The sequence below is a fragment of the Acomys minous genome (genome assembly GCF_964271855.1).
Source record: "Acomys minous genome assembly, chromosome: 9".
Lineage (NCBI taxonomy): Eukaryota > Metazoa > Chordata > Mammalia > Rodentia > Muridae > Acomys > Acomys minous.
Window position 1 is genome coordinate 10,726,774 of NC_140490.1, and position 15,416 is coordinate 10,742,189.

Genomic DNA, 15,416 nt, shown 5'->3' on the forward strand with positions numbered 1-15,416 from the left:
GAAGAAAGAACTGCACCATAGCAGTGAGTACAGGAGTCACTGGATAGTACTCACTTATTGATTTCTTAAGTTCTTTTATTTTTTGAGATGATGACATAATTGCATCATTTCTCCCTTCCCTTTGGCTCCTTCTAAAATATCTCATATAACCCTATTTACTTTCTTTCAAATTCATTTATCATTAACTCTCTCTCTCTCTCTCTCTCTCTCTCTATATATATATATATATATATATATATATATATATATGTATTTATGTACGTATTAAGAAACCTTTGTTGAAGGGGTCTTAAGTCTAATTACAGAGCTATTGGATACCACCAAGGCATGTAAGACACTACTGTACCCTTAATGTTAGCATGACATGCTTAGTCATCAAAGACATCATAGATGGATAGAAGTCTGAGAAATCATTCAATAACTGAATCATTTTAATTTCTATGAATATATATATACACATATTCCTAAATATATAACTACAACCTTCTCAGTCTGTATAATGTTATTCATATGTATATTTTCAGAGATTAAAACCCATTTGGGTACTTATTTCATATTGGGTAATCCATTGATGTGCCTTTCCTAGGGATGACTATTTCTACCAATCTCACAATCGGTTGTCTTTAGTTTTTTGTGTAGTGTTGAAACCTTATGTTTTCCCCCATATACTTTAGCATGTTTATTGATGTCATCCTTGTTCAGCTCATGTGTAGGTTGTCATATTGGTGAGGCCTTATGTGCATCATTTTGATATTACCAGTAGACACCATCTCACAACACAGTCTTTGTTTCTCTGGCTCTTGAAGCTCTTTTCAATGATCTGTGAGCCTATGTACAGGTGTTGCGTCCCAACTGAGCATCACAGCTCAGCATTTTGGTTGGTTATGGCTTTCTGTCATGGTCTCCATCAGCAAACTGAAGTTTCTTTGAAGAAGGATAAAGACAACACTTACTGTGGGTAAAAGGACAAATATTTAGAATGTAATTAGGGATTTTAATGGCTGTATAAAGTGGTGGTTGTAGGTTCTCCTCCAAGATCCATGAATTCACTGTCCTTGGGTGGTTGGCTAGGTTTCCGGTATATGACATAATTTCTTTCTCACAGAGGACATGAAAGACACAACTGTACCCCTAGGATTAACCTAACGTGCTTGGTCAGTCATAGGCATTATAGTTGAGTAGAGGGCTGTAGACTCATTCAGTGGATGAAAGATATTAATTCCTAACTCACATGGAGAGAAAATAACAAGTAGACATATCAAATAATTCTTCACAGAAGATCCTTATTCATAGAAGGGCTGCACCTCTACTTCCTGCCAGAGCTCACATATTTTTCTCTTTCTTTTCATTTTATTGCTCTTTCAATTCACTCCTATTTACATTCTTTTTTTTCCCTTTTTTTTTTCTATGTTCTTCTCTGGCAGAAGGGAGAGAAATTACAGTCATTGTTCATAGTGTACCATGCACAGTCCTCAAAAGATGAATCATTTCCAACAATGTAGGGTGAGATGTTAAACAACTAATTTCCTCAACAAAATTCAAAATATTCAACCAACTCTAATGGGTCATGAATTGCTCAAGCCCTAAGACATTGAGATACCTGAAACCAGAGAAAATGCCCTCTGTCCATCCATGCTCAAAATATGTCAGGAGCCAGAGTTGCGAGGGAGGAAGTATATAAATATCAGTGTACTTCTTGTTCTGTATGAACTCTCCTGTACACATGGAGTGATCAAACTAACACATGTGTAATGATGTGTCACCCTTCCACCAAGCCTTGCTGAGAATACCCTTCCTAAGCAGGAACATGTGTAATGCTACATGTCATCCTACTCTGCAATTTATGACCTGTGCTCCTTTCTAGATCTAATTTCATCAGGACAAAGGCTATTTTTGTTTGATCTTTCCTCATTGAACAGTAGGCTCAGTAAGCATTTAGCAGTACTTACCTAGTAAACAATTAATATGCAAATGGGAAGATGAGTGAGTTAATCAGAGGCAGTCTTCTGCCTCTGTCACTTTAAATAGCATTAAATCAAAGTGTCATCTTATTCCAGCTCTTGGGTTTATATTACAAGAACTTCCTTTCATGGGAGGAGGGCTTGTTGAGGAAGCTTTATGTAGTTCAGGCCAGCCTCGAACTTGTAATTCTTCTGCTTCAGTTTCCTAAGTGTTATGATTATAAGCACACACCAACACACCCAACATTCTGCAGTCTTTTTCCTTTTCTCCTGAAAGTGTTTTGAGAAACTTGAAATTATAGAATATAAGACCCTTCTCTTAAACTTGACCAGCAGGAAATCCATGTCACCTCCACCAAGACTCAACATTATCAGTGCTCTGATGTACTGTCTATAAATCTGTCCTTCAACCTTATGAATGGCCAAGTTCCAATACTATGCTCACCTTCTGCAGTGATTGAGATTCTGCCTCAATCCCTTTCAGGTCAAAGAAAACAGGCAGACAGATGCAGACTGTATAGAGCAACTTACTGGGGGACTTGGCAAGGTCTTAAATCGAAGCAAGACCAAGCGGATGCTTGTGCCTTGTGTCAAAAGATAAGGGCATAATTTGTGGGGATAAAAGTGACTTCACCCAGGGTAGAACATACATGGTTTATCTCATGCTAACAGTCAGGCTTACTCCTGATCTGTGGTCATAAACCTGAACATATCGCTCTCATGATTTTTTTCATTCTCATGATTTTTGGCAGTTCATAATATGCTGGGATTGATACTGGATAAGTTGGTCAGGCTTACTCAAAGGCCATCAAGATGATTATGGGCCACTATGGTGCTGTCATATCAAGCCAAAACCATTTGATGTCATTGTTATGTCACTTTACCCTCATTCTCACTTTTTCTTCTTTCTCACAACCTCCCTCCCCTTTTCCTCCTTGCCTAGTAAATGAATGCCTTTTCTTCTGTGGAGAATCGCAGCTTTTGTTAAGCTCCACTACACTTTTCCTCTTCCCTGCCCATCTCATATTCAGAATTTTCTACATCCATAAACCATGTTCCCTATGCAACCCCCAGTATTTACCATATGGGGCAATATAATAACATTCCCTACCCCTCTCCTTCTATCTTCTATCATGTCGACATATATAGATGCATATTCATGGAATGAATTTTATTTAAGTTGTAACATATTACTTAGTAATTACCCAATATCTATTAAGTGAGTAGACAAACAAAGGCCAGAGCATAATAAGCAGCAGCAATTACTTAATATTGTTTGTTCAGTAGTGTTTGTTCTGTGTTTTTTAATAACAATAACACACATATTACCACCCTGAATATAGACTGTCTTATATATTTTCCAAATAAAAAGTCAAAATAAAACATTATTGTTTAAATGTGCATTTTTATTATAAGCGAGGTTTATTTTTCCTCTTCAGGATTAATGCCCATCTATATGCTTTTATGGAATCATCTCCTTTTGTTCTTTTTCTGAACATAATCAATTTGCTAATTATTAATAACATTTCTATGGACAATAAAAACAAGTTTTTTCTATATCAGTGAATTAAAAATAACCTTATCAGTAACAATTTAGGGCATTAAGTTGAGGAGTAAATTCAAAAATCTACTTATTGTCCTATCATCCCTACATAATTCTATATTCCCCCTTCTTTCTTTTCAATCCTTATTTCCAAACTTAAGAAAGAAAGAGAAAGAGAAAGAGAGACATACCTGAGTCCAACCTTGATTTCTCTCTGAATAAGACCAATAATAACTTATAACCAACTCTCAGTGAAAATAAACATCTATATCCCAAGAAAGCAACCAAAAACCTACCCAGCCCCCCTTAAGGGCAATAGAGTGTCATTCTCTTAAGATTTCTTCTGGCTGATTTGGATGAATAATACCTTGGTATGGGCCGAAATAAAATTGGAGAAAATGCTTAGACAAGTTAGGAATAGCATTTGTGGTCCAGTTTTGAAATTTTGAGAAATTCCAGGCTTAATAAAAGTCCTGTGTGTAACAGTCTGAATTGCTGGACCAATTGGGATTGGAAGCTTTCTTTGAAGCTGTCCTGTCCTGATGAGGAACAGCAACTGAATCACTTTGTGCTAAAACATGGAGGATGCAGGATGTCAATGTCCAGCATGCTGAAAGGAATGAATCCTGTCAGTCTGATTGGATGCCAGTGTCTGTTTCTTTTGTTTTGAAAACATATAATTTCTCATAAGCATTATGTAGTTCTAAAATTATAAGTATATGAGGTGTGCGTGATGCACAGAAAAATTAAGGCTGGTTCTCTGCTATTTGTATGAGCAGAAGAAAGACATCTGTAGATCTTCACTCATGCCATACAAATAATGTCATCTAATATAACTCACATGGATTCTGTAGCCAATGGGAAGCATTGTCTATGCATAGACATCCTCAGCCAGTCACAGAGCTACTTCCATGTAGTGGGATAATTTAAGCAATATAAGTTACTTGCTTGCTCTGCAGTTTGAATTCTTCACATTCAATATATAACCCCTCCCTCTCCATCTCCCAATATCTCCTCCGTCTCTTGTCTCCTCTCTGTCCCTCCTCTAGTCCTCAGAAAAGAGAGTCTTCCTCCCTTAACATCTGGCCTCAGCCATCTAGTTTCACCTGCACTACCTGTATCCTCTTCCTCTATGCCCTGCCAGGGGGAAGTGATCAAAGTTAAGGGACCGGAGTCTATGTCAGAAGTAGCCCCTACTCCCCTTATTGTGGGGACCACAAGGAGACTGTGTTGCCTATCTAATTCATCTGGGCAGAGGGTCTAGGTCTACATCATACAGTGTCCTTGGTTGGTGCATCAGTCTCTGTATTGGTATAGAAATCAAATGTTAGATTATTCTTCATACACATCACACACACACACACAAGTGTGTATATATATATATGTTTATATATATATATGTACATATATATATATATACATATGTTTCTACGCTAATGTGAAGTATTGTACCCATACAACTTAAGTATAATACAAGGTTTACTTCCAATACCTTGAAAGTGCTATTGTAGGGCTGCTTAGGATAATTAAGTAATACAAGTTAATTTTTAGTTGATGAAATCATGGTTATGACAATTACTAATCTATTATTATCACAAGAATGTACATCCTATGTATGTCAGATAGGATATGATTCTATAGAAAGATAAGTTAAAATAGATAGATAGGGACTTCAAAAACCTCAGAGTCCTACAGAATATGGCTTTTAAAGATGGTATTATTATTTTATAGATTCCTTGACAATAAGACAGCTTAACTCCTGGCAACACTCAGCCCACCTAAAAGAAGATGATGAGCATTAACGAACCTCCTTGTGTAGATGGCTTCAAATGTGACAAACCAGCTACTGGGCAGAATGTCCCGTTTCTGCTACAGACAGAATTCTGCCTAAAAATAGGTAGGCTTGGATGCAGGCAGAGTCGATAGCCAAACTCTGCCAAGAAAGGGTAAGCAAGTCCTCAATAGTTCCTGCCTCACAAATATGTCTGTCACATATATTGTGCCAGTAGGTTGAATATGATGCTCCAACGTTATAAAGAGTTTTGGGTGACTGATCAGGCAGGAAAATGTCTCTGTCATTTTCTCATTTTAGAAGCTGCTAACCTATACTTCCTGTCTACTCAGATAAATAATTTTATTCCTTCTCAAGTCTCTGATGTGGTTGAAAATAAGATAGTTTGGTCTTACAATTAAGCTTAGTTGTTTGGGGGTTAAGATATTTTTAGGTCTAGGTAGATAATTAAAGTTAATAGAGATGATATACAATAGATATTGATTTACATTCAGAATTTTAGATTCACCAAGATAGGAAATATGTTTTGTTCTAGGTTGCCAAATACAAATAGCCAAAACACTATAAATTTATATAATTTCTGATTGTTTCATGGTTCTTCTTGCTGTAGGTAGTTTAGTGTGTGTGTGTGTGTGTGTGTGTGTGTGTGTGTGTGTATAAATGAATATGTTAAAAATAAAATATGTTAACAAATAAAATAAAATATTTTTAAAAGATTTATTATTATGTATATAGTGTTGTCTGATTGTACCCCTGCAGGCCAGAAGAGGGCATCAGATCACATTATAGATGGTTGTGAGCCACCATGTAGTTGCTGGGACTTGAACTTATGACTTCTGGAAGAGCAGTCAGTTCTCTTAACCACTGAGTCATCTTTCCAGCCCCAATAAAATAACATCTTAAATTTTTTTCTATTGAATTTTCAAGTATCTCTCAAAAACTTTGTTTTTCTCTTTTGTTTATTTTTTCCTAGTTTTTGAGATTCAAATATTTCTGACAGTCATCAAATATTAATATGATTTTTACTGTTGACTTCATTTATTAAATGTTTTCTTTTTTGTTTCAAAGAGTTCAGCTTTCTAATCTTTCTGGAATTTAGTTTGATAAAGAGTCTATAATTTATCCACAGAGATAAGCAATTGTCTCAGCGGGATTTATTGAATAATTCATAATTTGTCTTTCATTTGAAATGTCATACTTGTCAGATAGTATACACACACATACACACACACACACACACACACACACACACACACACATACACACATGAGGCTATTGTTAGACTATCATAATCTGACTCTATTAAAAAATATCATCTGGCCTTCAAAAAGCACTATATAAATTTTGGGTTTACAAGATTATTTTATCATTACAAAACATTTTCATGGATGCCTGCAATTCTATGTAGTTTGGTTGCCCCAAGAGCAATGGCATTAAAAGCCTATGACTTCACATAGGCTTATAGTCTCTCTTTTCTTAAATGATATTTTAACCTAGTGAGCCTTAATTTCATCTCATATACAACTCTCCTTTTGTCATTTGAAGTCATTCTTTAATTTACTAAAACTCCCAATATTTATAATTTAAAATAAAATTGTATTTTATTCTATTAATTCCCTAGGTAAATTAGAGTGACTAGAAGTACTGACAATATTTTCCTTTTTTAGGTGTTCAAATTTTCATATTTTCTGTAACTTAAGTACAACTTGAAGAACAATAGGTAATAAAGTAACACTAGATTTGTTTTTATTATTTTATTGTTTAATAGAAGTTCCTCAAGTGTTTCAACAATAAATTACATTTTGTACCTATTTTACCTTTTGTATTGTTCACATTGTGTTGCTAGATTCTCATATTAGTAAAATAACATATAGTTAGAAGTAAATCTGTATTAAAATTTTCATTTGTAATCTTTCTCCTTTAAGTCCATGGTAAGACTATTATTACATGACTATCATTCTGAAAGCCAAAGTCTTCTCAATTGCTCTTGGGTGCCATATCCATCCTCTGAAGCATTCATTTCAGTGCATCCAATTCTTCCTATAAGTTCAATGTTTTGGTCAAAATCACCAGTGAAGTGAAAACTAGTGCCATCAGAATGAGAAGTAGGTAGCCACCATATTGTTTATAAAGTGCTGTAAAGAGTAAAGGACGTACTGGGTGAGTGAAGTCTTGAGTGAATATTTATTGTTGACATAGTCATGGCTATATCAAGAACTCCCAGAGTCTCACACCCATGGATGAAAGGCAAAGCCTCTTCCATGTTCCCAAATCCAATAACTAGGGTGTAAGGCTCAGAAAAATGTGGAAATCTTCCTAAGGTCCATGTGAAGATGCCAATAATATGTGCAGAAAATATCCATCACAGCTTTTTACCAAACCATTCTCCCCCATATTTACAACCTGAAGCCAACTCCCAGATGGAAAGTGCTCCTACCAAAGTTAGCTAGACCTGTCTCCTTGACCTATATCATAAAACCCGCCTCCTTGTTTATCTGATGTAAGAAGCCACCTCCTTGTTCAACTGTATACAGTACACTCTCCTCCCTGTTCAATTGTATATAATAACCATGTTGATCTGGTTTGCTGAGGTTTCTCCTGCATAGAGCACACACACCATCCAAACCTGGCTTTGTGTATGTTTGTGTGTCTGTCTGTCTGTCTGTCTGTCTGCCTGCCTGCCTGTTTGTCTGTCTTCTCTTCATCTCCTTACTGCCTTAAGCTCCATCCCTATAGCTACTCTAGATGCAGTAAAATGTCAGTGTTTGTAGCAATAAACATAGTTCCTAATGGAAAAAACAATAAAGAGAACAAAACAGACTGCCTATAAAAACTATTATTTTTTTCAAGACATAACACCAACATAGAATAAGAAAAACCCACTAGCTAATACATGACAAGGATACATATTTATTATTCAATAATTATAATAAAAATGTTGACTTTTGTGGACAACGTAGATGGTTGCTGTGATTCTGCAAGTATTTTTTTTTTTGTACAGGGTTTATTTTTATTTTTGAGAAAATAAGGTGGTCTCCTCCCTTGCTAAGATTTTTCCTGGTAACAATGGCATCATGTCATTGTGTTACTTTTCCCTTCCAAATGACTGCTACTGGAACAACGATTAGAGAGAGAGGATAATTTCAACTTGTGTCATTGTTTTGGATAGACTATATTGGTGAACAGTTTATTGACAATTGGTGATTATTTTCCTTCATGAGACTAGTGTTACAGCACTTGTTTCATTCTTTTATCTATTTAGTATTTAATGTTAGTGTATTTCTCAATTTCATACACTTGTCAGGTTCATTATATGTGCTTAAATGCACATCTGAGGCCCCTTCATGGAAATTAATAACCACGATGTCTACTGTTAGAATTTAAAGGTAGATTTTTATCAGCTAGCAGATGAGTCTCATGCACACTGGCACTTGCAACCTACATTGCTAATGATTATTTTCACAGACTTCCTGCTCTAACCACTTCCTGGCCAAATGACTTTTGACACCATTCCTTAACTACTTTAGAGACAGTTTCTTCTTGTGTGCAATAGAGGTTGAAACACGTGAAGAGATTTAATGTACTATTTAAAACCATGTTTGCAAAATCTTAAATGTGACAAAGGGCTTTTTTTTTAACCTACGTACTTCTTTTACTACAGTCTATTCCATATTTAAATCTCCTCTGTTACCAGAAGCCATAATTTTGCTGGGCTCAGATTTACATTAATGGGAAGATTAGTTATAACATTACATAGCAATAACTCAATATAATTTGATTTTTCTCTTTGATCACTAAAGACATACCTGAGTGTTTTGTTACCCTTTCATGAGGAGTACTCAGAGACAGAATATCTAGTATTCTGAAACAAGAAACATTAAACCAGATAATGGATTCAGAGGGCTAGAAGTGGTTCTCACTGCCCTTTCTGCGATTATTCATAATGCCTCAGGTGAAAGAAGCAGAAAATTGGAACTTACTTTCTTGCATAAATTTAGGCACCCAATCAAAGGTTATGTTCTTTAGGAAATAGGAAATATTACATGAAAATGGAAAGAAACAAAGAAGTTTGCCATTAGCATCAGTACTGATAATGACCCAGCAAAATGATGAAACTTAGTCTATACTAATGATAAAGTGCTGACTAAATTTACAATACCAAACTGATATAGGAATCAAAGTTATACAAGTAGCATAACATATGCCAAGCTCAAAAGCAAAGAAGATGTTAACACAAAATAACCCTCTATCTGTCAGTCAACTCTCTACAACTAAGGCACTGGGAAGCCAACCATACCAACCACAGGTGACATTTCATGAAATATAACGAATGATTTGAAAATCATCTATACACGAGAGTCACTACTGCTGAATGTGGTGGCACACACTTTAATCTGAGCATGGAGGGAGATAGAGGCAGGAGGATCCCTGTGTGTTTGAGGACACCCTGGTCTATATACCAAGCCAGAGCTGCATAAGGAGATCCTGTCTCAAACAAAACTAAAAACAGTAAAACAAACAAACAAAAAATATGCAGCCAATAAAGGAAACTGAAGCCTAAGAAGTAGAAAATTTTACATCAGTCATCTATCTCAAAGCAAGTCAAATGTGATAAGAACTAAATCAATACAAGTAAAAAGAAACATAATTTGCAAAAACAAGGATATATTAGTAACTTTTCTGTTGCTGTGATAAAAATGTTTGACAATCTCCTCTCCCCAAAAAATGAAGGAGGAAAGAGTTTATTGTGAATTACCATTTTCAGGGAGAAAGTCCATCATGGCAGAGAAGACACAGCATAGCAGCAGAACTGCAAGCCAGCTGTCCACATTTTATCCAATTAGGAAGCTGAAAAAACAGACAATAAAGAGTGATTAGGAAACCTCAGCCTAATCCCAGTGAAGAACTTGCTCCAGCAGGCTCAATCTCCTAAAGGTTCTAGGACTTCCCTAAACAATCCTACTAACTGATGGCCAAGTATTCAAATATACCAGCCTAAGGGGGGCATTTCTTATTCAACTTGGGACACAGTAAAAAAAATATTAGAACAGAAATATATTCAAAATAATCAAATAATATTATAGAAAGAAAATAGAGTGTTTTGAAATAAAAGAAAAAAAGGTAAGATAAATACTATAAACAGTTGGCAAGATGGTTGTGTGTAACATTGATCTCAAGAAAATTCAACTAGGCCAGGTGTGGTTGTGCACACCTTTAATCCCAGCACTTGGGAGGCAGAGGAAGGTGAATCTCTGTGAGTTCAAGGCCAGCCTGATCTACAAAGAGTCCAAGATAGCCAAGGCTACACAGTGAAATCTTGTCTCAAAAAACAACAAAACAAAACAAAACAAAAAACAAAAGACAAAAAAGAAAGAAAGAAAATTCAACTAAAGAATAGGACCAAGAGCTAACTGAATAGAAATAGTCAAAGAAAAATTGAGAAACACACAAGATTTTTTAAAAGATACTTAAGAATGTAAAATTATATTTGACAAAGGAAAAAAAACCTGGATAACATGTCTTTAAAAGTAATGATGGAAAATATTCTAGAAATTATTTTTAAAAAATCATCAGTTCTTAGGCTCAAAAATGCAAAAATAAATAATTAAATAAAATACTAGTCCAATTAAAGAGGTTCCTCCCAGGACAATGGAAAAAGCAGAGAATTTGGATGGGGGAAAATTTTGGCAAGTAAAGTACATAAGTCTTAACCCCAGATTGAATACAGTTCTAGACAGGTCTAATAACTCACGTGTACAAAACCCAAAGAAATCACTCTGTTTTTAAAAATAACTTAATGGCATTCCTGAATAGAGTTGATGAAGATTTACAAAAATTCAAGTCATAGATCCTGTTTCTGACAAGATAAAATCTATTGTTTTTGTCAAAAGATTACCAGCAAATACAACTCATATAGATAAAAATTCTTAGTTGTAACTGAGGACAATCAGCTTGACAAGGAAGCTAAGATCTTGTGATAACAATATTCTATATGTTCAAGTATTTTATATATACATGGAATTCAGTAAATGAAAGCCCAGGCTTCTAAGAGATAACCAAACATGACAAAATAAAATATAATAAGATGAAGCCAAACCTATTATATTCACATTAGGCACAGCAACCCAACAGGAGGAAAAGAATCCCAAGAGCAGGTACAAGAGTCAGAAATCCACTCATTCTCAGTCAGAAGTCCCATAAAAATACTAAGCTAATAGCTATAATATTTGTGCAGAGGAGCTGCTGTAGACCCATGTACGTTCCCTGCTTGTTGCTTCAGTTTCAGACAGGATGATGTTTTGATTCCAGGAGTTTGAGAGTTTGATCCAGCATGAGCAACATAGCAGAAGCCCACCTGAGGATAAAGCCAGCTAGAGATAATGGGCATGAAAATGCCTATGTGATGAAACCACTGGAAATTGTAAATATATATGATATGCATTATCATAGCTCATATATAAGATTATATATATCATGCAAAGTTCTTATTACCCAGGTCTCTTTAAAATATTATTAAATAAAAATTTCCATAACAATAATGTACCATTTAGATTGTAATGTGTATGTTATATATACATATATATATATTTGCACACATTTATATAATAAAATATATGATAGCAATGCTCTAAAACATGGAAAGGTTAAATAAAAACATATATGTTAAATAAACATAAGCCAATAATAGTAAATATAATATTTCCAGAATATTGAATTCTGGAAAAAAATTGAACACTGAGAAAACACTACAGTGAAAATTTCCTCCCCTTCAATTATATGACTAGTTGTAACCAAAATGCAGATATTTTAAAAGTAATGTGTGATGCTACCCTTAGGCTGTCTTCAAGCGTGTATGAAACACCAGTGGGTTTCACACATAATTTGGTGTCATCTGCGAGATAGCTATGGGAATAGTTTAAAACTTGGAGCATTTCTGACCCAACGTATTTCAGATAATGGATACCCAGCCCCAACTACTAAAAAATTCTTACCCTTTTAGACGCTCAGCAATTAAAAAAAAAAAAAACTACTCAGTGTCCATTGTCTATTCTGTTGAATAAGCAGCCAGCTCACTTTCCCAAATCCCTTCATCCTAGCTCACTTTCCCAAATCCCTTCATCCTACAGTTCTAGTTGGAATTCCATTACCAACATACTACCCACAAACCCCTTCAGTAGTTTAGAAATAACATTCCTATTAATAAATTTATGGCTGTACTTACCATAGAGATTTTTTGACAGATTTTCTTAATCAACCACTAACACAGACTGCCATATCCTGTGGGCACCACCTCTATTGTGTTCATTAGTCTTTCTTTCAAAACTTCTCATTAGATCAATATAGGATTTTTGTTATAAACCTTGTGTTTTTCAAGCTCTCCTATTTTTCTAATGATCCTTGATTTCCCTATTTTGCTGTCTTGTGACTAATTATGCATGTGTTTAGTTTTCTAGTCTTTCTTCATGTGTATTTAATTTGCTCTTAAAAATGTTGTTGGGTTTTTTTGTTGTTGTTTTGTTTTGGTTTTTTTTTTACTTTTACTTTTGATGTCGATTTGTTTCTTTTTGGAGATCCACTTAGTCACTTTTATAGAGTCTGCATTTTCATAGGATTTTAATTTCTTTTAAAGTGTTTTGGAATTGGTAGACTTGATTGGTTTGTGCTCTTCTTTTAATTATTTCATTATTGTAAGTGCTTCTGACTTTATAACTGTTAATTCAGTCTCCCAGCTCTCCTTTTTTGGAGCATTGTTTTTGATTGTGGATGCTCTCTGTCTGCTCTCCATTCCCTTCTACGACGATACTTTTGTAGTTGTGATGAAGGAGCATTGCTGCCAGACAGATGTTGGATTCCCACTCTGCAGTGAAATCCAAGGATATAACTTACCGAAAGTGTTGTTCTTATTTCCAAACATCTAAAATCGAAGAAATACAGTGGCTAAACGTGAATACACACTGAAAGGCTGCTTAGATTCATTAGAACTTTTAATCCCACATTCCAGCCAAACACTACCATGGCAAACCTTGTGGTGCTCATTGTTTTAATTCAGACCTTCCACTGAGGTTTAATACTTCTGAGATTATGATTTCTTCGAGGGAGTCTGCAGTACCCTCTGGTCTAGACTAATGTTCTCAGTGTGAATACTGATGACAACTCTTGTTCTGTATCCCTTCCTTTACGCTCATAGGATGCTTGGTAGGAATTCTTCACAGCTATCCATGGTGTTACTAGCACACCCACAAACTGCATAAACAGCTTAGATATTGTTAAGTACCCACTTCTAGAGGACAAATTCTAGTAAGAACCTCTGTTGTATGTTAGCAACTATCATCCCTTCCAACCACGCAATGTCTCTGCTTTACTCACCAAAATGGTATTACAACACCTTCACCCACAGTTACACCAGGGCTTACTAAGGCGCTCTTATCTTTCATCTAGCAGTAGAGATGTTCCCTTCCACTCTTACTTCCAGTCAGCCAAATGCTTTCACTGCTTTTTAATGTGCAGTATGTTTTGTATACCTCAAGTAAAGGAGCTTTTGATATGTTTTAACACAGTACTTAATGCATGAGAAGGAAGAAATCCAACGAGTCTTTGAGGTTTAGCTAGTACCAGAACGTGCTCTTCAGAAATCCTAAAAACCTGGCACAAATTCTCATTATGCCAGTCAAATGGCATCAGAGTGAAAACGTCGTGTCAAGATTTTCAGCAAGATCAAACATCAAGTACCATTGTCACCACTAATAAATTGTAGAGAGTCTGTTTCATGGAGAGCCCAGCATTTTATTATTTTGTGTGAAGATTTCTATTTTAATTCATTATCAACATAAGTTTCTTCCATTTGTTGTCTTTTTTTATAAAAAAATTTGGTGTGAATATTATATAGATATTCTCTGAGATTATTTGTGTATTTACAGTGGCCCTAAGATATATAACTTATACAGAAATACATGAAATAATTTGAGTTTATTTTCGGCATTTTAAAGAATCAAAACACTTCATGAATTTTGGTAGCCAGTAAATAATAACTATAGTAATGACAAAGCATTGACTTTAGAATCTGAGAACCTAAATTAAAATCCTAATGGTTTAATTATGCCAAAAAATTTTGTTCTAAGTTCTTGGAGCTTTAGTTTCTGTTGTACCTAAATAATTATCACTTTCTGTGAGACTTGTACATATTTAATAAGATACAAACATGTCAGTCTTTACAAGTTGTGATATCTGCAAACTATAGCAATGACCAGCCTGGCAAGATATGCTTGCTGGTGATAATAACACAAATGTCATTGTAGTAACTAACCACTTTATGACTGGATTTAAACTTGCTCCACAAGATTAGATAGAGCTTATACCTTGTAGTACTAACTAGACCAAAAATCTGTGCCTGCCTAGAAGAGAAACTAATATTATTATTCTGCTAAATGGACGTGGTAGTAAGCCATACATTAGTTAGCGCATCTCTCAACCCTCATCAGAGAGGGTTTTTTTTTTTTTAATATAGTAAAGGGCAATTAAAGTGGCCAGTGGGCAGAGATAATAAGTTGTGTAGTATTCAACTCTAATCAACACTGCCCCTAAGGGGCAGGAATTATCAGAGAAGGGGCTTAAGAAAAATTGCAAAAGCAAGAGTTGTAAACCTCTGCAGGAAAGTAATATTTGACAGACATGATGCTGCATGTACAGGACCTGCATAAGATCAAGCCAGCCAAAGGTCCCATAGTGGAGGGAGAGGCTCATGAAGTCCCACCCTAGCTGCGGATCTGTTGCCATTGATGTCTGATAGGAAAGGGAGAGTCAGTTTTCTTCAGGGATGTGGCTCCCGAGAGACTAATCATGCTTCAGGTGATAGTCCTATACCCATGTTCATTCGGTGAAATCAGAGGGCTTTGTTGTTTTGTTGTTTGTTTGATTTTGTTTGTTTGTTTGTTTGTTGTTTTTTGAGACAGGGTTTCTCTGTGTAGCCTTGACTGTCCTGGACTTGCTTTCTAGACCAGGCTGGCCTCGAACTCACAGAGATCCACCTGCCTCTGCCTCGGGAGTGCTGGGATTAAAGGTGTGCACTACCACCGCCTGGCTCAGAGGGTTTTAAAAACAAAACGAAACAGCTAAATTTGTG

At 35.5% G+C, this 15,416-nt stretch overlaps 1 protein-coding gene across 1 annotated transcript in view; it reads right to left on the reverse strand.

The window, feature by feature from the left end:
* The window catches only part of LOC311605043 (uncharacterized protein), a gene marked incomplete at its 5' end in the record, with an annotated part of 136,299 nt that overhangs the window by 62,103 nt on the left and 58,780 nt on the right, over positions 1 to 15,416 (reverse strand). The window contains one exon of the mRNA XM_084795332.1: positions 10,053 to 10,144. Coding sequence (XP_084651458.1) covers positions 10,058 to 10,144 — 87 coding nt within the window. The 3' untranslated portion in view covers positions 10,053 to 10,057. The remainder of the gene's footprint in view (positions 1 to 10,052; positions 10,145 to 15,416) is intronic.